The sequence below is a fragment of the Diplotaxodon limnothrissa genome, linkage group LG3 (genome assembly GCF_057381915.1).
Source record: "Diplotaxodon limnothrissa isolate DT_005_m linkage group LG3, D_limnothrissa_male_GT1.1, whole genome shotgun sequence".
Classification (NCBI taxonomy): Eukaryota; Metazoa; Chordata; class Actinopteri; order Cichliformes; family Cichlidae; genus Diplotaxodon; species Diplotaxodon limnothrissa.
In genome coordinates this window covers 23642412-23662943 of record NC_140598.1, presented here as the reverse complement: position 1 = coordinate 23662943, position 20532 = coordinate 23642412, and the positions used below count along the sequence as shown (strand labels likewise).

At 42.1% G+C, this 20532-nt stretch overlaps 1 protein-coding gene across 1 annotated transcript in view; it reads right to left on the bottom strand.

The window, feature by feature from the left end:
• LOC146635028 (hemicentin-1-like) overlaps positions 1–20532 on the bottom strand; it is a 271871-nt gene that overhangs the window by 208692 nt on the left and 42647 nt on the right. The window contains exon 4 of the mRNA XM_085344351.1: positions 1605–1943. Coding sequence (XP_085200477.1) covers positions 1605–1943 — 339 coding nt within the window. The remainder of the gene's footprint in view (positions 1–1604; positions 1944–20532) is intronic.

Below are 20532 nucleotides of genomic sequence, written 5' to 3'. Positions count from 1 at the left end.
AAGAAAGATACAAACTTTATAAGATTTATATGCATCTTTTCCGTATGGGTAGACACCCAATAGTTATGAAGATTGGGGCCAAAAACTATGAAGGAGTGAACCTGTTTCTGCTTTACATCTGTTACACAGGGGGTCAGCCCATGTCTGGCACATATAGAAGAAGAGTGTACCCTATGGAGAAAACATAGAGCTCATCTGTTAAAGTCATCCCAAGGTCTTTCTCCCACTGAGCTTTAAGGATGGAGAGAGAAGGAGATTGAAGATCTAATAATATAGCATACATTTCTTTAATCGCCCCTCTCTTATGAGTGTTTATATTAATAATTTTATCCAAAGAAGTTTCCTCAGGTACTTCTGGAAATGAAGGAAATCGACTCTTTACAAAGTGGTGAACTTGTAAATAGCGGAAAAAATGTTTGCGAGGAACATTAAACTGCTTCAGGAGCTGCGTGAATGAGAAAAATTCCATCTGCAAAAAGGTCTTTGATATTTCTAAGTCCATTACCTTCCCATATTTTAAAGGCAGAATCCATCATTGAGGGTGGGAACATATGATTTGAGCTGATAGTGTAACCCAAACCTTAGATTGCACCCAGATTCTGAGCGAGTCATACAACAAAGGGTTACATTTATAGGTGTACAGTTCTAATGGGAGAGCTGAACTCAACAAAGCTGATAGGCACATTTTGCCACAATTGGATGAGTCAATTTGGAGCCAAGCTGGAGTCTCTGTGGTAAAATTACTGATCCAGCATATTTCGAATATTTGCTGCCCAATAATAAGACTGAAAAATTGGCAAGGCTAATCCACCCATTGGCCTAGTCCTCTGCATGAAATCTTTACGAATTCATGGACTTTTGCCGTTCCAAATAAATGCAGGGATATGCTTATTCAGTGTTATAAAGGCTCTGACATATACAGCAGGAGATCGTCAGCATATACGGATATTTTGTGCTCCTGGTCAGCTCTGAAGATGCCCTTAATGCAACTGTCAGCTGTCAGCTTGGCTTTAATCGCCAATGGTTCAATTGATAACGCAAAAGGAGAGGGGATAAGGGACATCCTTGTCTCGTACCACGGAGAAGTGGGAAATAAGAAGAGAATAACAAATTTGTTCTAACACGTGCCATAGGTGAGGAGTCAAGTAACTGAATCCATGAAATGAAATTAGGGCCAAATCCAAATTTATTTAGAGTATAAAACAGTTAATCCCACTCCACCCGTTCGAATGCTTTCTCAGCATTGTGTAATAAGGCAATTTAAGGGGCTGTAGTTGACTGTGATTCACTTTCACAGACTCACCACCAGCTTCACCCCTCCCCTCCCCCTCCAGCTGTAGGCTTTAACATTGAGCTTCCCCACACATGTTTACAGACGAGTTAGAGAGCAAGAGAAGAAGAGACGGATTCATAAATGTCTTTGTTTCTGCTCTAACCAAACAATGCTGCTCTACAACTCTAGACTACCAGCCACAAAGACAACAGCTGGAGAAACATCTGTCTACCTCTGACATCCACCAGCTCATCCATACAACAAACACACATCAACAACCAGGAAGCAGCTTCACCTCTGATCACACACACACTCAACTCTACTCACTCACCTGTAACAATCAGGTTGAGGCTGCTGATGGACTTCCATGAGCGAGTTTCTTCCATGAAGAAACGACACTCGTATGCTCCAGCGTCATGAACTGTCACATCCTTCAGAATCAAAGACACGTCTCCATCCTTCATCTGTCTGTCCTGCAGATCCACCCGGTTCTTAAAAGATGGATGCTGGTGTGTTGAATCAGGGAGACCATCCTGGTACAAAAGCACATAATCATCTCCCAGGTCAAATCTCTCCCACTTTATTACTCTAATGTTGTTGTTTGGAGCTCGACATGTCAGAGTGACATCCTGTCCAGACTCAGCTGTGATGGTTTTTGATAGGTTTGTAGCTTGAACCTATTCGCTGGAACGTTAAGACAATATAATTACACTGCTAAGCAAGACACAAATAGGCAAAGTTCTTCATGTTACTCGTGCACGGGAGAGACCGGACAGAGCGCCGTCCCTTCGCTTGACCCCAGTTGCTCTCGTCCGTTCTCCCATACACTGTCCTTTTATTGAGGTTACATGAATATGCATAGGTTCATTAACATACGACGTCTACATACAAACAAAGAGTACCTTGCCTGTGTGTGTGTGTGTGTGTGTGTGTGTGTGTGTGTGTGTGTGTGTGTGTGTGTGTGTGTGGACTGCTGATCAAAGGGTCAAACATCCTTGGTCAGGAAGAGGGTAGCCTCCCCCTCACCCTAGATGGTTCATCCTAGATAACACGGTGAGGAAGTCCTGCAGTTCATCTAAACAAAGAGCACTTAGACTAGAACAGACGCAACTACGTTAATCCTACCATAAAACAATAAGACACGGTATGACCTCTCATGCTCCCAAAGTGCTGTCTAATACACACAAAGTTTGCAGACTATCAAGGATCAAAACCTCTACCAATCTACAACTAATTACAAAACTCTAAGCATATATAAGTAAATATTTCTAAGCATAAATGACAATCAACAATACAAATCTAACATTTCCCCCCTTTTTGACCTTTATGCTTGAAAAGTTCCCAGGTATGAATACCTCATGTCTGACAGTTTCAATGCAAACCTTTTTATACTCAGCATATGTCAAATCACCCTAAATTACTGAAAAGGTACACAGTTTAACAAATGTATTAGCAGTTATCCCATTCCTCATTGATCTCATCTCATGGCAAACTGCATCCCACAAACAAACAAATTGTTAATTTAATAGTGAAAATAAGAAGATAACATTTCCAAAAACATCTCAGCTTGGTGGTGCTTCCTCCAGGTGTGCACATCACATGTCTCTCTGCAGAGTGGTTTGAGTTCTGCAGGGCGTCATGAATGTCTCTTCTAGTTGTTTCGTTGTCCATAGGACCAGAGTCCAAATGTATGTAGAATAAACATTCAAACATACCAGTTGGTTTTGTTGTTTGTCAACATGGGTCTCAGCTATTTCCAAAGCTGCAGACCTCTCAGCACTCTAGTTTTATGGCCTCTTACCAGCCCCCATCACCTGACTTCAGACCTTCGTCTTGTGAGGGGGATATTTATGACTCCTTAATTGTCCACGCTCTGCAGAAAAGCTCTCTGTGGAAAGGGTGCTGGGTTCCGTCATCTTACTGCTGTTATGATCCCAGCAGCCTTCAGAGTGTCATCGTATGCACAGTACAGTGGCACAGCATTAGGTGATGTTCATAGGAAACTGCTGTCATCACCACCATAGCTTCCGGTTCCTGTGCTTTCACAGAATCATGATGTCATCCTCGAACTCCTTCTGCGCTGTCGATGGAGCTTGGCACGCTCCCCTCATCCCACGAGTTTTCATGTTCCAACGCTGCTGAAGGTTTAAGGCAGAGCACGTCGTACACCTTAGTTGTCTTCCTCAGCGTCAATATTGAATCTTTCATTTTATTTAAAATCTCCTGGAAGCTCAGTAGCACAGCCCTCTGTGTGATGTCTGCTGTGCTGAAGATGATCTCTGATCCTCCTGAAGCCTCTCTCCTGGCCTCAGCTCCCATCTTGTGGACGATCCTCTCCTCTATTTTGCAGGCAGTTTCATGGTCCTTGCTGTGGCTCCAAGGTCTGATCTCATGATGGGCCCCAACCAGCTTGACCTTTGACCTCAACCACTGCCTGGCTGTCAGCTATGCCTGGAATGGTTCACGCTTCTCACTGGGCCTCTGAAGATTTCTCAGGAGATTACTGCTGCACCTGTATTTCCTTGCTAAGAAGAAAAACTTCTATTTGGAGAGCATGTCAACAATCATCAAACCACATTCTTTAGTTCAGTGAACTTCACTTATAGGCCATCAAAGCCTCATCTGAACATGGATGCACCACTTGCATAGGTTTAATACTTGTAAATAAACGGCTAATCACACAAATCACTGCAACAATAATAGTAAACATTGTTTAATGTTAATCCTTGCACTCCACCTCTTGACGCATGGACATTCCCATGCGTCAACTCACCAAACCTGGATCCCTGTCTTAAAGAAAAAGATTAGCTAGATCATGTCCCAGGCAACATCAGGGCACCTCCTCCGGAGTAGCTCCGTAACCCTGCAATAAAAGATGTTAGCGTGTGTTGCATATTAAGTTTGCCTAACACCTGGCTCTCCCAGGAGCCTGCATACACACCATCACGGCCTGGAAAGCAAAATCTGGAAGTGAAATCAAACTTCATACCTGTAAACAATTGTATCATAAGAGTAATAAGCATTCAACATCAGCAAGACAAGTGTCATGTGCAGGTTTTCTCAAATCAGTAACTACAACTATTACCCTAATTCACCTCAGACATGGATTACCCCATGTACTCCGTTAACATTAATGTAATCAGTGACTTCTCTTAAGCAAAGTCACTCCACTCATATATTATTATTATGGGTTCAAAAGTGGCCAGCAAATGAGCCCATAATAAACTATTCCATAATTACCGTAATCTCTTATTTGTTGTACTCATGTCACTTGTCCGCTTCAGCTGAATCTTCTAAATGCAGTCTCAGAAAAACAAACATTAGCAACATTGACCATCCTGGTGGGCAGGCGTCGGCCATCCACATTCCAGAGGTGCCATAAAACACCATAAAGTTAACACTCGCTGTGGAAAAAGTAACACTGGTCTCATCACAGTATGTCTCAAACTATATTAATTTCTCCATCAACATATAGCCTGTAACTACAGTTTTCTTCACACATAAACCCAGAAATCTTGTAGTAGAGAAACATTAGCCAGTATTCCTATAAATCACATGATCAAACACATGAAGAACCGTAATGCTGTAAAAACGAAAATGCAAATGTTAGCGCTTGCGCAGGCGTATGCATACTTTGTCACAGCTATCTCTGTGAGCACACAAGCTAGTGAATGACACACACATAGTAAATTCACAGACACAGAAAATGTCATTTAAAATGTTAAATCATCACGCAACCTCGAGTGTTGCTGTCATCTTTCTGCTTCTGTAAAGGGAAGCACACACAGACTCATCTGCACCCCTGCCAGGCGGGGGTCAACTTCACACAGTCGTGTTACATCAGTAAAGTCTTGTCAGCTTTTGTCAGCTTTTACCAGTCAGTCAGTTTGTTTTCCTTTCACTCACTCATTCATGCATTCATTCTTTCTTTCTTTGCTGATAGTGGAACCTATCGTCGCATTTAGTTTCCACTCTCAGCAAAATGACGTCATTTCAAAAAGAAAAAGAAGAACTTTAGTTTGGATTACATCGCTGAATCCTTTTGGACTGGGACTGTCATTTAATAATTGTCCCAAATAAGTGGCTTTCTCCAGAGTCCATTTAAATGTGGAGAACTCACTTGGCACAATTGTCTTGACGACGTGTAACGCTTTTAATTCCCGACTTGCAGATCTGCTCAAAGAAAAGAAATTCACAAGCAAAAATCAGTGCTTGTTCAAAAATGAAAAATAAAAAATAACAGAGATTATCAAACCAAACTCTCAGTGCACTGTGAAAGTATCAAAATAAAAAGGCCTTGTTAAGTCATGACACAAACTCCTCATCATCTTCACAACAGGAGAAGAATCATCAGCTAGATTCACTCCAAACCAACCATCAGCTGCACAACACACCACACCACATAACTATGAGTTTAATCACCAGGTCTGTGCTCTTCACTCATTTAGGCCACAGATCTATTTTATTCAATTTTTCCTTTTCCCCTTCATCATAAAACATGTGACATGCTGTCATGCACTTCATAAAAAAAGTTTGTTCTGACGTATTCAGAGTTATATATCTAAATACAGAATTCACTCGCACATCAAAGCAGGAACTCAGTGTTTTAGAGTTTCCACTCAAACACATCTCATTCACTCGTGCTAGAATTCAGTCACCTTTCATTAATCTAAAACCAATCAACTAATTTGCATATCAGCTATTAACCCACTAAGTTGACAGGACGACAGGAAAGCATGTTCAAAATATTATCACAAAAGACAATTTCCCTCATACAGTAAATTACTTGCTGCATCAATCAAGCAGGAAGCTTCTCCCAATTTACCATTTTAACACTAAATTTATTGCCCGATCACTGATTTATCAAACCAGGATTTTTTTTTTTTTCCCACAAAAGTTAAATTGTTGTCCTGCAACTTGGAGAGTCAATTTTTTTTTTTTTTAGGATAAATTCAGTATTTGATAACAAGTGTCTGCTAAATTGACACTAATTTAACACTGATGAAAGATAACAAGCTAATTTTCATTACATGTGTTTGTGTTATTAGGCAGGTCTAATGCATGTCTGTGGAGCTGCATCTCCAGCAGAGCATGTTCTTAAAGCTGCCTTTCCTACACACTTCTCTGCTATTATTTAATCATTTCTTAACTAATGTGCTATGAGTCTTCATGAGTCATTTTGTGTTTGGAATTGTTAGTAGGGTTAATGCATGTTCTGCTTGTGTGTGTGTGATTTTGTATATGTTTCTATTTTCGCAATGTTTCAGACTCCGTCTCAATTTTCCAACTTAAGCAGTCAGTTTTCTTTTCCCCAGGTTTGCTAACCCAAATTTTGATTTCCCACATTAAATAATTCCTATGTGTTCTCACCTAGTCTTCTCACTCTGTTGTCCTCTCACTCTTTTGTCCTCTCCCACTTCAACAGTCCCGGCAGTTCTCCTTCAGCTTTGTCCTGTCTAGTAGCTGAAGTGCTGCTGCTGCCTTCTTGGGCGACTTCTTAGCAGCTGCTGCCGGTTTCTTGGCTTTGGCCGCGGCGGGCGTCTTAGCTTTGGTCTCAGTAACCCTGTTCATCTTGAAGGATCCGGAGGCCCCGGTGCCCTTGGTCTGCACCAGAGTGCCCTTCGCCACCAGACTCTTGATGGCGGTCTTGACACGGGCCTTGTTCTTGTCCACATCGTAGCCTCCGGCAGCCAGAGCCTTCTTGAGGGCGGCCACGGCTTTCACAATCAGCTCGCCCACACTGGGGCCGACCTTCTTGGGATTGGAAGTCGTCGTCTTCTTCTTCTTGGCCTGAACCTCTGCACAGGGCGCAGGGCGTGTTTATGATGGAGCCTTTCCCACCACAGCGCCGGCACGTTGAGCGCATCATGAAGGGTCCATTTCTTTCATGTAGCTATGGTCGCTAGCCAGCATGCTAGCCGCATGTGGCTTGCCCGAGTCACTCAGTCCTTTTTGAGCATTTCAACATGCTGCCGCCGCAGACCCTGGCCTCAGATCCAGCAAGTTTAGTGCGCTGATCTCCAAAAAAGTCCCGAAGGCCAGAAAGACGTCAAATAAGTGTCTCGTGCTGAGAACTCAAACAAAAACTCCTCTTCACGCTGCCATCTTGCTCGCCCCTCCGTGAAATTCAACCAATCAGACAGGAAGATGGGTTTGCTTTCTTCTTCTGCTGCTGTTTATCCACATTACTGCTGCTTGTTGGGACTTTTTTGCTCAGGACTTGATGCTGTCTCTTTATCATGTTATTGCTTTGGAGCTGCATTCCTTGTCTTCAGGGAGGGGTGAGAGCTTGCTTGCTTGTGAGGTTGAGAGACACATGGCGCTGTAAATAAGTCAGCCAGAAACTTGGCCTGCATGTTTCCAATGATGTTAAAATATAACTTTCTTCCGACTGCTGCATGTGGAAAATTGATTCAGGTCTGCTTTTCACCTGAAAGTGACAAACTAAAACATGTTCATTATTATCATCACTGCTTAATCAACACACATCTCTCTCTCTCTCTCTCGCTCTGTGTTTTTGTGAACAATCCTTTCTTAAAAGCAGAAAATGAAATTGTAGTTGTTTTTGGCTGATCAACACAAAACCTTTTTCCTATGATTATTTTTCTTTTTCACTCTTTTTTTTCTTTTTTTTTCGTTACAATAGCTGGTGACCTGCAGAATCACCGCTCTCACTCACAATCAAAGGCAATTACTTTTACACAGCGCACAAAAACACTGTGATGTCAGACACATTCACACTCACTTTTTCATCTGCATAAATAAACCATGTGGCTGGAGATATGTGCCATGGTGATCCATAAGCATGATCACCAGTTTATTTAATTATTTTTAATCCAACAAAACAAATAAACAAAAACATGATGCTGATGCTACACACACACACGAGTCAAGGTGCAGAAAAACTGCTCATGAAACGCTGCACACTCTCCGTTTCCCTCTCTTTGAGTAGTTCTCAGACAGCTCTTGATCTGATAATGTGTAGCTTGCTCATCAGCTCAAAAAACAAAAACAAAACTGCAACGCGACATCACACAGTAGTTGCTCTGCCCACAGCGGCAAAGTCTTACACTTTCATATTCAACTCAGCTTCTCCATCATGTACTTTTAGATGTTTCATACAGGGTTCAGCATATTAGTTGTTTTCACAGGTGTGCTCTACATCTCAACAATGGCTCATAATAAGACGACAGTCTTTCACACAGGTCAAGTGCCTCTATGCACTTCATTAGTTTAAATATTTACCTATATCACTTCTCCTCACATGTCATTGTACTGAATCTAAGCAACCACAAGCTTAATGTAGATTACTTTTAACAACTATCCACCTCAATAACGTCTATGGTTTGGCACACAGGCTGTTAACATTTTGTGTCAGGAAGGGGTGGGGGGAAAGCCACCCACCAGAGCATAGCTGCTGATGTGGGCTGGCCTTTTCCACACACTCTTCAAGGCTGGTGTGTTTTCTGAAAACTTCTAACATTTGAACCTCTTTCATTTATAAGCCTGCGATTAACCGCAAGGCTCAGGTCCGCGTGAAACCCGCGTGACCGCGCTTGCGTGAACCCGCGCAGCTGTGGAGCCGTCGCTCCCTCTCTTTTTTACATAAATACTTTGTGCTGCCAGGAGCAAAGTCCAGCACAAACGTCTGTCTCCCTCCGACTCACTCTTGGTTGCTTAGAAACCCATGATAACAACAACAGTCGGTGTCACAGACCACATGTTCTGCTCCGCACACACCCACACAACAACAACAACGACGACGACAACAACAAAAACAACACAAAATAGGCCTATCGTCCAGCACAGTCTGGACCCCGCGGAACTTCTCAACGCCCCACAAAGTGGCGGAGAACTCACCTCTCGCCACACAAAGTAGCGAGGAACCTCTTGCTCCACAAAGTAGCAAGGAACCCGGGTATCGCTCCACAAAGTAGCGAACTTCTCAACGCCTCACACAGTGGCGGAGACTGCACAACCACACGGTTATAGAGTCGGGCTCTTCTCAACGCCTCACACAGTGGCGGAGACTGCACAACGACACGGTTATAGAGTCGGCCTCTTTAAACTTACTTGGCGTTGCTTAGAGTGTAATATCAGCCCGAATCCCGCCGACCGTCATTCATCGAGGAGAAAAGACAGACCGCGAATCCACAGGAACTTCCTGGCTGACGTCAGTCTTTCAGCGTGCCTCTCCTCCCCTCGGTGAATGCGATTCCAGGGCTCCGGCATCGAAGGACCAATTAATGATAGGTTTGTAGCTTGAACCTATTCGCTGGAACGTTAAGACAATATAATTACACTGCTAAGCAAGACACAAATAGGCAAAGTTCTTCATGTTACTCGTGCACGGGAGAGACCGGACAGAGCGCCGTCCCTTCGCTTGACCCCAGTTGCTCTCGTCCGTTCTCCCATACACTGTCCTTTTTTTGAGGTTACATGAATATGCATAGGTTCATTAACATACGACGTCTACATACAAACAAAGAGTACCTTGCCTGTGTGTGTGTGTGTGTGTGTGTGTGTGTGTGTGTGTGTGGACTGCTGATCAAAGGGTCAAACATCCTTGGTCAGGAAGAGGGTAGCCTCCCCCTCACCCTAGATGGTTCATCCTAGATAACACGGTGAGGAAGTCCTGCAGTTCATCTAAACAAAGAGCACTTAGACTAGAACAGACGCAACTACGTTAATCCTACCATAAAACAATAAGACACGGTATGACCTCTCATGCTCCCAAAGTGCTGTCTAATACACACAAAGTTTGCAGACTATCAAGGATCAAAACCTCTACCAATCTACAACTAATTACAAAACTCTAAGCATATATAAGTAAATATTTCTAAGCATAAATGACAATCAACAATACAAATCTAACAGTTTTCTGCTCTGAAAGAGGAAACAACACTTTGACATTTGAGTTTTTAGTCATGTTGGATTTAATGAACCTCTGAACATCCAGCAGGTCACCAGTGACCCACTGAGGGGGAATTTTAGCCTCATGCTAAACATGCAAAGTGTCAGAAACTACAAGATGTTAGCTTCCACAGAACAACAACATGTGCTGATAATAAGTGAACATAATGTGTGAGAGAAAGCAGCCTCTCATTATAAGACACTGTGAGTCTCTGCATGCTGCCTTTATGGAGCTACAGCTGTTTGTATACACTGAACAAGAAGCTTTGTAGCTGCATACTGACTCCTGACACTACAACACATCACACTGACACACACATTACACTTCTTTGTCTCTGTCACAGCTGGATTACAGATGTTAAGTGTCCACCCAGCCTGGTGTCTCCTTCACACACAGACAAACTGAATCCAGATGAAAATAATCCTCCTGTACTTCTTGTTATCTCAGAGAGAACCTCAGTTTAGTTCAATCTCACCTGCAGAGACGAAGACAAGGACAAACAGCAAAGTGCAGCAGAGCAGCGCAGTGCCAGCAGCCATCTCTGTGTCAGTATTTGTGCTGATCCGACTCTTAGTTTGTAATAAAGCTAAAAGTCTGCTTTGAAGAACAGATCTGACTTTCAGCAGCTCACTCTTACCCTGTAGTTTGTGGTTCATTTAAGAACCTTGGAAACCTTGGCTGTTTAGTTGAATCAACAGGTATTATCAGGCTGACGTCAGCATGATGTCATAAACACACGATAAAACATCAGAGTTTTAGTACAGCCTCTTGTTCTCTCCTGTAGTCTGAGTGTAGCCATTATAACAGTGAGACGGCACTGCCACCATGAGGTCAAACTGGAGCATTGCAGGTAATAATTCTCATCCTGAACACTGTTGGAACATCAGACCTCCTCACGCTTTGAACTCATTGTGATTCTAAATATTTCTAGTTTCACTTTGACCCCAACCCTAACCCTGAAATGGGCTGTACAGCTTTTATACTTTGACAATGACAAAATATTATTATCTTCTCCCAAATCCAACGTGGCAGTCTGCTGCGAATCCTCCCCGTCCACATCCGACCTCACCTGGTATCTGCTCCTCCTGGAATCAGAAACACATGGACACAAAAACACATCCTGCCTTGATTATCTAATGTTATCCTTCAGCTTATTCTAAGGCCCAGTTCAGGACGTCATGTTTGGACTTCCTGACCCAGAGACTTATAGAAAACAATTATCAGTGTATGTGTAAAAATCCTCTGCACTCTGCGTGTACCTGCAATATTTCAGATCCAGACAATATCGCTGAATGAATCTGTTAACTCTGAAAACACAGAGTCAACTCATTTATGAGCACATTTGCATTATGTATATATTCATTTAATAAAACAGCTTTATTTAATTTTTTTTAGAAACAATTTATAATTTTGCCTTTCACACCTATTTTCCGTGTGAACAAAAGAACGTTCAGCTGTTATCAGGTTCCTCTCCTGTCTCGGTTGTGGAGTGTATGTAGACGACCCACGAACAGACATAGGCAGAGAGATGGAACTTGAAACCAAAAGCGAGCCTTTATTTGGCTGGTGACAGGAGAACTAAGAAACCTATGAACAACTATGACATACTGTGATAATATGAGGGCACTATGACACACACTATGACTCTGTGACTATGAGGACATGGGGGTGGGAACACAGACGAAGCAACAATGAACAAAGGGAGACAGAAGACTTACATACACATATGAGGTGATGGGGAAGTGGAGGCACCTGGGAAAAAAGCTGACACAAATGGACATAATGACATCACATGGGGAAGAGTAAAACTAAACACATTGGCTGTGTCCAAATCAATGACTGTAGAAAACATGGACGACACGACAGCGCCTCCTCCCATTGTGCAAAAATGAAGCCAAACAACCTGCCTGCTGCACAGCTGGCTTATGGCACTAAGAGGCACATACCTCCCTCTAGTGGTCACATTAAGTTCAAACATGGAAAAAGTGTTGGCTACCTATAACATAGTCCTGGGATCACTTCCGGGCCATTCACCCCCCCCCTCACACATTGACCCATGTGACCTCAGTAACTCAGTTGACAGCAGGGTGGGTCATCCACTCTCAGGACCTCCGCCAGCATCACAACCTCACTGGGAGTTAAACACCCGAGACTCTCCATCAGCTTTCAGAACTGAAGAGGTGAAGCGCAGTTTGCTTGTTAACGTGTTGACGCCGTCCAGCCCCACGCACGGGGCGATCCGCTGTAGCTCGTTAACGGAGATTTGCCGTGTTGTGGCGTTAACGTCATTTCAACGAGATTAACGCTGACAGCACTAGTGAGAACACAACGAATATGACTGCACATTGACGCCAACATCATCCTAGTGCAAAGACAAGTGGAAGCAGACAAAAACAACAAGCACGCATGCTACAAACTTTACCCGAGTCATTTAGACAGCCGTTAGCACATGATTCTCCTTATGGGGACCTGATATGTTTAATATGCTGCTGAGAATATAGCCCAGAAGAAGCAGATAGTATAGCTTTTATTTTGGAAAGAGCCATTTCTCTGTAATAAACTCTCTTTTCCAAAGATGAGTGATTTCTTGATCAGATAGATTTATTTTATCCCTTTGTTGTTTCAGCAACATTAAATCTAAAAACTGCACGTTTGAGTTAAAATATATATTTATAATTTTAATAAATGACAAATTAAAAAGGCATGAACATTTTTTTGTATCGAAAAAATATCGAACTGTGACACCAAAGTATCGAACCGAACCGTGAATTTTGTGTATCGTTGCACCCCTAATATATATATATATTAGGGGTGCAACGATATTCGTATCGATATTGAACCGTTCGATACAGTGCTTTCGGTTCGGTACGCATATGTATCGAACAATACAACATTTGTAATTTATTTTATCAATTTTCCTTCTGACGATGCTGTCTGTGTTGAGCGCTCAGTGAATCTGTGTTCGACTACTCCGCCTAGGCTGCACTGTCAAGCGCAGATCCACTGAGCGCTCAACACAGACAGCATCGTCAGAAGGAAGAGCGCAGGGCAAGCTAGCGAGACAGAAGTTAAGCTCTACTTGCAACAGGCAAATTGAACCTCATTCAGATCTGGCGTTTGGAATTATTTTGGTTTTCATGTGACGTATGACCCTGAAGGTAGGCGAGTCATGGACTAAAGTAAAACAGTATGTTGGATGTGCCATGCAATGCTCAATTACATGGATGGGAACTAGTGTGTTAGCGCAGTTAGCTCGTTAACGTGTTGGCCGTCTAGCCCCATGCACGGGGCGATCGGCGGTAGCTCGTTAACGGAGATTTGCCGTGTTGTGGCGTTAAGGTCATTTCAACGAGATTAACCTGAAAGCACTAGTGGGAACACAACGAATATGACTGCACATTTACGCCAACATCATCCTAGTGCAAAGACAAGTGGAAGCAGACAAAAAAAAGCAAGCATGCTACTAACTTTAGCCGAGTCATTTAGACAGCTGTTAGCACATGATTCTCCTTATGCTGCTGAGAATATAGCCCAGAAGAAGCGGATAGTATAGCTTTTATTTTGGAAAGAGCCATTTCTCTGTAATAAACTCTCTTTTCCAAAGATGAGTGATTCCTCAATCAGATACAGGGCTTGCAATATCGCTAGCCCGACGTCCCGGGGCTAGCGATTTTTTCAGTCGGGCTACCAAAATCTATCTCTGCCCTGCCCGTCGGGCTATTGTAGGAAGGAAAAATATATGTCACTGCTTTTGCATTCTTTCAGAAATGTAGCTGGGTAATTATGTCATTGGCATCGGTGAGCCACTGTCAATATGTGACATATTGAAATCACGTTTGAATTTGCGCTTGTTTTTTTGCTTTCACTTTGCAATCGTGCGAACTGTGTATAGAGAGCGACAGCACTGATTGGTGAGTGATGATAATTTGTGCACCAATTCCTCTGACATCGTCTTATTAATCGTTAGCTTACTATGCAAACATGACAAGTGAAATCTCCCGCAGCAAGCTTAAACATGTGAGAGGTTGATCGCGCAGAGAATCGCTGAGCTTATGTGAGTGCGTGTGTAAAAGCAGCAGGATTTATATTTCAGTTCTGCTGAGCCAAATAAGACAGGTCAGGGTGAAGAAGTGACAGCCAAAGAAAAGCTTACCACAAAACGGAGAAGTTATGACAAATCAGACTATAAGGCAAAAAGAAAGTGCAGCTTTATGGTTTCATGGACAAAAGAATTTCTGTGGCTGCAATATGACGAGCTAAATAACCAGGGCTGCACATAAGTGGTCCGCAGGTGCGCATTCGCTTTCAAAATAAAAAACACGCACAAGGGTTAGGGTTAAATTTAAAAACTGTACTTTTGAGTTAAAATATATATTTATAATTTTAATAAATGACAAATTAAAAAGGCATGAACATTTTTTTGTATCGAAAAAATATCGAACCGTGACACCAAAGTATCGAACCGAACCGAACCGTGAATTTTGTGTATCGTTGCACCCCTAAAAAATTATATATATATATATATATATATATATAATTTTTTTGGGGTGGTTTTGGTTGCATTTTTCAGGATTTATGTTCTAAAACATCTGCAGCTCCATGACACTGAAACAAACCAATTACCATGCAGTACAGCAATTTTACATTTTTTCACATTTAATAATCACTTTTTAGTTTAGAGTCCAGTGCGTATGATTAAAAAAAACTGCTGTTGTTTCAACTGGTCAGTTTCAGTCTTCTGACTCTCCACCTTTGCTTCATGCTCTAATGCAAGTGCAAAATGAACTGTGCAAGATCTTCTTCCTTCCGCCATCAATTTCTCTGGAAATTACAGCAATATTGTCATGTCACAAATTACCATTAAGCATAGTCTCACTACCCGACCCAACACTTTACCTTGGATCTTCTTTTCAGACGTAGTATGTGTGTCTGTGCAAACCTGAGCTTTTTATACCATGACAGAAAGAGGGGTGAATGAGTACTTACTTACTTAAGTACTTACTTAAGTACGGAGGCATAAAGGGGATGATATGATAGTTCTATAAATCTTCTAACATGGTGGAATCAACATGTTGTTTAGTTTATGTTCAAGGGCAGTGTGAGTACCAGTCAAATGTAGTGTGGACGGGGTTGTTGGAGTGCAGTCTGCTCGTGGTCTGATCTGTGGAAAAAGAACAAAGAAAACTGCAATGATCTCCATTCAGTCACTGAAAACATAACAGCATCTGTGTCATCTGCAAACGTCAATGATTTTTCTACCTGCAGACAGAAAAATAAATCACTGAGCCGACACAAAGTATAAATAAATGTAACTCTAGAAACATGGATGAAAACAAGAGAGGACAAAGCAGAAAGAAGAACAGAACACTGAATGTTGTTTAAGGTCAGACTCTGAGGTGAGGTTAAGGTTCTTCTCACCATTTTGGACTAAGTTTAAAGAAGTGACTATTTTACTGTGGACAGGCTCAATTCTCTAACAATATACTACACTCTGCTTTTTAACATGACCACAGAAAGAAAAGGCAAATAAAGGAAACATGTTATAAAGCACACAATCTGATCTATTAACTAAAAAGAGAGAAATTATGTTCATGATAATTGGACTCAAATGCAGGACACATTGGTTTACAGTATTTTTTTTAATCAAGTTTAGCCAGAATGTGTAATGGGGAGGGCAAGGAGGTCTCTGAGTTTACAGAGGAGAGGACAGTCCAACAGGCACATGGGTGAAGATCCAAGCAGAGGGGAAGAAGCAAAGGTAAGACCAGAGGTAAGCATGAGGAGCATCAGCAGCAGGTAAATACAAAAAAACAGAGATTCAGAGGCCCGAGCAACTGCACCACTGAAACATTCAGTGAGGAAGTGATTGTCAGTGAATCACACCTGCAGTAATGTCACTGCGGCACATGTGTAAAGCTTAACTCATTTTAAATACTTTATATTGTGTTCAGTTTACAGTAATGCATCATTTTCTGTGAAAGAACCACGGATCTCTAAACAGCTTTCAATTAGCTCAGAAAAAAGGCGGATTTAAAAAGGAAAAATGCCACAGCTCAATTTAGCCGTGGCATATTAAAGTGTTTGTGCTACTTTATGTAATTTTTATGTCATTCTTAGTAGGCAAGTTTTAATTATGCCAAATATTACTCTTTTTTTGCGCTTTGGTTATTATTATTTCTTATAAAGATACAAATATTTGGGGGACCCATGAGACTCCACTCAAAAGCATCTTATTTTTCCTGCCCAGTTTAAAATCATTTGCTTGTCCTAGTGCCAAGTTTATATCCCATTATTTACATTTTTTGGTACTTCTCCCAATATAAAACGCACCTTTGGTTTCATAGACTGATCATCTCTGCAGTTTTATTCCAAGACTGCAGCACCCCTGTTAGCTTGTTGTTTAGTTTGTATTGGCTGTTGTTTGTGATATTTAATCAGTAGGAGTAATAAACTTTGTCTCTTCCTGATGTGTGTCTTTTATCCTGTCGCCATCTGCCCTCGTCTCTTTTCCGTCACCCCCAACCAGTCACAGCAGATGGCTGCCAAAACACCTATTGGATCAGTGCCTGTATAACCTACGATGGTGTAACAGCAGGCACGTGCAGGGGGGGGCTGGAGGGGCTTGAGCACCCGCCCCTTTCCTGATGGGTGCCCAGAGTGCCCTTTTGTTGAGGCAACTTTTAAAATTTTTTTGCGGAGTCTTGTCTGTGCCCCTCAACAATAATATTTAACTATTAATCATAGTTTTGCTAAATAAAAGGATCTGGCTTGCATCAGTCACATGATCACATTTAACCAATGATCGCCCTTGACGGCAGAACGCGCTGGTTACGAGCCGGGAACGAGCTCACAAAGAGCACGCGCATTTTTAGCGGTCCGGAGCTGTAGGAGAAACACAAGTTAACTCAGAGACACAGACTGATGCGACACAACCAGTAAGTAGGTGTACAGCGTACACTGTAGTGTGTAGCACCCAGGAGTATCAGCTTATTACGTACACGTTGGTAAGTTGTCTTGTTGCAACTGACCAACTGAAACAAACGAGCGTGCTGTGTGTGCAACAGCGCGACAAACATTACCTGTCCTTTTATTAACTGCACAAGTAGTGCTGGTCATAGCTGCTGGCTACCTGTGTAAGGCTGTCATGGGTCTGTAGCTCTGTCACCGTTTTAGGGAACATATTTAGTTTTAAAGCAAGTTACATAGCTTTTCCTGCCTTTCTGGAGGGATTATATTCCACTAAAAAACGATCTAATATGCATGTCCACATAATTATGCATTATTATAATTATGATATATTAAAAAACACAAGCTGTATGTAACGTTGGACCCAAGAAATATAAGCTGGAGCGAATTTGACGACAGCCGAACTTTTATTTAATACTGTGCGTTTGTACAGGGACACAGACACTCCCGCTCTCTCTCTGCTGTCATGTCCGCCCTCCTCCTCCGACTGTCACTGCCAACATATAAAGAGACACAATCACTGTCAGATCCCAGCACACCTGTTCACCCCGCCCCTGCACCGCCCCGGGAGCTCACTGCGTCACCCCTCCTCTGCAGCTGGCCAGAGACCACACCCACGCCACACTGTATTTTAAAGAACATACATTAAGAAGCAGATTATATTAGATTTATATTTTAAATAAGACAAAAGTTGGATGTTACAGCAGTAAAATTATTGTATCTCTACAGTTTAAAAATGTAATAAGCTTTGCCCTGCACAGAGTGGATAGTGAAACAAATGGAATCATCATAAATACATTATTTCATATTTATTACTTCCCCCTCCTCATTGCTTTATTATTGTAGCTCTAGTAATAAATAATAATGTAAGGATTCTGGATCAGCACCGAGATGCCCAAAGTATATACAGTATTCTGAAGGTCTAAAATGTCACTGTGTGTGCGCATGTGTTTGTTTTATGTATATGGATTATTTTTAATTATTACTCATGATATGACATTGTCCAGACAGAATTTTATTGGAATTCCACGTGAAAGACCAACACAAAGTGGTGCACACGTGAAAAGTGGAACGAAAATCATACATGATTCCAAACATTTTTTACAAATAACTGCAAAGTGGGGTGTGCATAATTATTCAGCCCCCTGAGTCAATACTTTGTAGAACCACCTTTTGCTGCAGTTCCAGCTGCCAGTCTTTTAGGGTCTGTCTCTACCAGCTTTGCACATCTACAGACTGAAATCTTTGCCCATTCTTCTTTGCAAAACAGCTCCAGCTCAGTCAGATTAGATGGACAGCGTTTGTGATCAGCAGTTTTCAGATCTTGCCACAGATTCTCGATTGGATTTAGATCTGGACTTTGACTGGGCCAGTCTAACACATGGATATGTTTTGTTTTAAACCATTCCATTGTTGCCCTGGCTTTATGTTTAGGGTCGTTGTCCTGCTGGAAGGTGAGCTCTGTCCCAGTCTCAAGTCTTTTGCAGACTCCAAGAGGTTTTCTTCCAAGATTGCCCTGTATTTGGCTCCATCCATCTTCCCATCAACTCTGACCAGCTTCCTGTCCCTGCTGAAGAGAAGCACCCCCAGAGCATGATGCTGCCACCACCATATCTGACAGTGGGGATGGTGTGTTCAGAGTGAGGTGCAGTGTTAGTTTTCCGCCACACATAGCGTTTTGCATTTTGGCCAAAAAGTTACATTTTGGTCTCATCTGACCAGAGCACCTTCTTCCACATGTTTGCTGTGTCCCCCACATGTTTGCTGTGTCCCCCACATGTTTGCTGTGTCCCCCACATGGCTTGTAGCAAACTGCAAACGGGACTTCTTATGGTTTGCTGTTAACAACGGCTTTCTTCTTGCCACTCTTCCATAAAGGCCAACTTTGTGCAGTGCACGACTAATAGTTGTCCTATGGACAGATTCCCCCACCTGAGCTGTAGATCTCTGCAGCTCGTCCAGAGTCACCATGGGCCTCTTGGCTGCATTTCTGATCAGCGCTCTCCTTGTTCGGCCTGTGAGTTTAGGTGGACGGCCTTGTCTTGGTAGGTTTACAGTTGTGCCTTTCTCCTTCCATTTCTGAATGATGGCTTGAACAGTGCTCCGTGGGATGTTCAAGGCTTGGGAAATCTTTTTGTAGCCTAAGCCTGCTTTAAATTTCTCAATAACTTTATCCCTGACCTGTCTGGTGTGTTCTTTGGACTTCATGGTGTTGTTGCTCCCAATATTCTCTTAGACAACCTCTGAGGCCGTCACAGAGCAGCTGTATTTGTACTGACATTAGATTACACACAGGTGCACTCTATTTAGTCATTAGCACTCATCAGGCAACGTCTATGGGCAACTGACTGCACTCAGACCAAAGGGGGCTGAATAATTACGCACACCCCACTTTGCAGTTATTTGTAAAAAATGTTTGGAATCATGTATGATTTCCGTTCCACTTCTCACGTGTGCACCACTTTGTGTTGGTCTTTCACGTGGAATTCCAATAAAATTGATCCATGTTTGTGGCTGTAATGTGACAAAATGTGGAAAAATTCAAGGGGGCCGAATACTTTTGCTGTATTTAGCAACCAAGACTCTTCGGCATGCTCTTGTATTGCTTATAAGATTGTTCACTGCATCTGGAGGAGTGCTTGGAGTGGAAGGGTCAGAGATTAACTCATTCTCTGAAAAGCATTGAACACTAGCTTTCTCACCTAAGTGGTCAGAGAAGAAAGAAACAAAAAAGGACAGCTGTGGTTTATTGAACTGGAGTGGGAAGGATGGTCAACCAAGTGTCATGTTACACATGAAGAGTAGAAGTTCATCTTCAAGTTATACCATGTCAGTGACCTTCATGGTTCCTACATTCACATTGGATTTTCTAAAACAACACGTGCTGATTAATTTTATGAACGGCTGATAATCATTGACATTCACTTGTTTATCTCTTTGTAGTCTTGTACCTTGTAAAAGTTGTAAAGATTACTTTATGCATTTTGTCATTTAGAGTATTTTTGCTCTGAGTTATTAGAGGAATTCCATAATCAAAGGCAATTACTTCCTCAGTGCCAAAAACTTCCAGATATGTTCTTTCACAGCTGCTTAAACATCTGTATCTGAGCACACATTTTGATATTTGTCCTCTAAGCTCTGGTCAGTTGGTGGAAACACACATGCTCATGTTTTACTATCAGTTGACAATCATTGATACTCACTTGTTCTTCTCCTTGTACTGCATCTGAAGTCATAAAGATTACATTAGTCACTGATTCACTAGAATAAGGTTGAATCTAATGCTACAGTGACCTCCCCTCTGTACTGTGTAATATAAAAGTCAGTCAGGTTTGCAGATGACACACAGATACTGTTGAGTTTTCACTGACAGAATGGA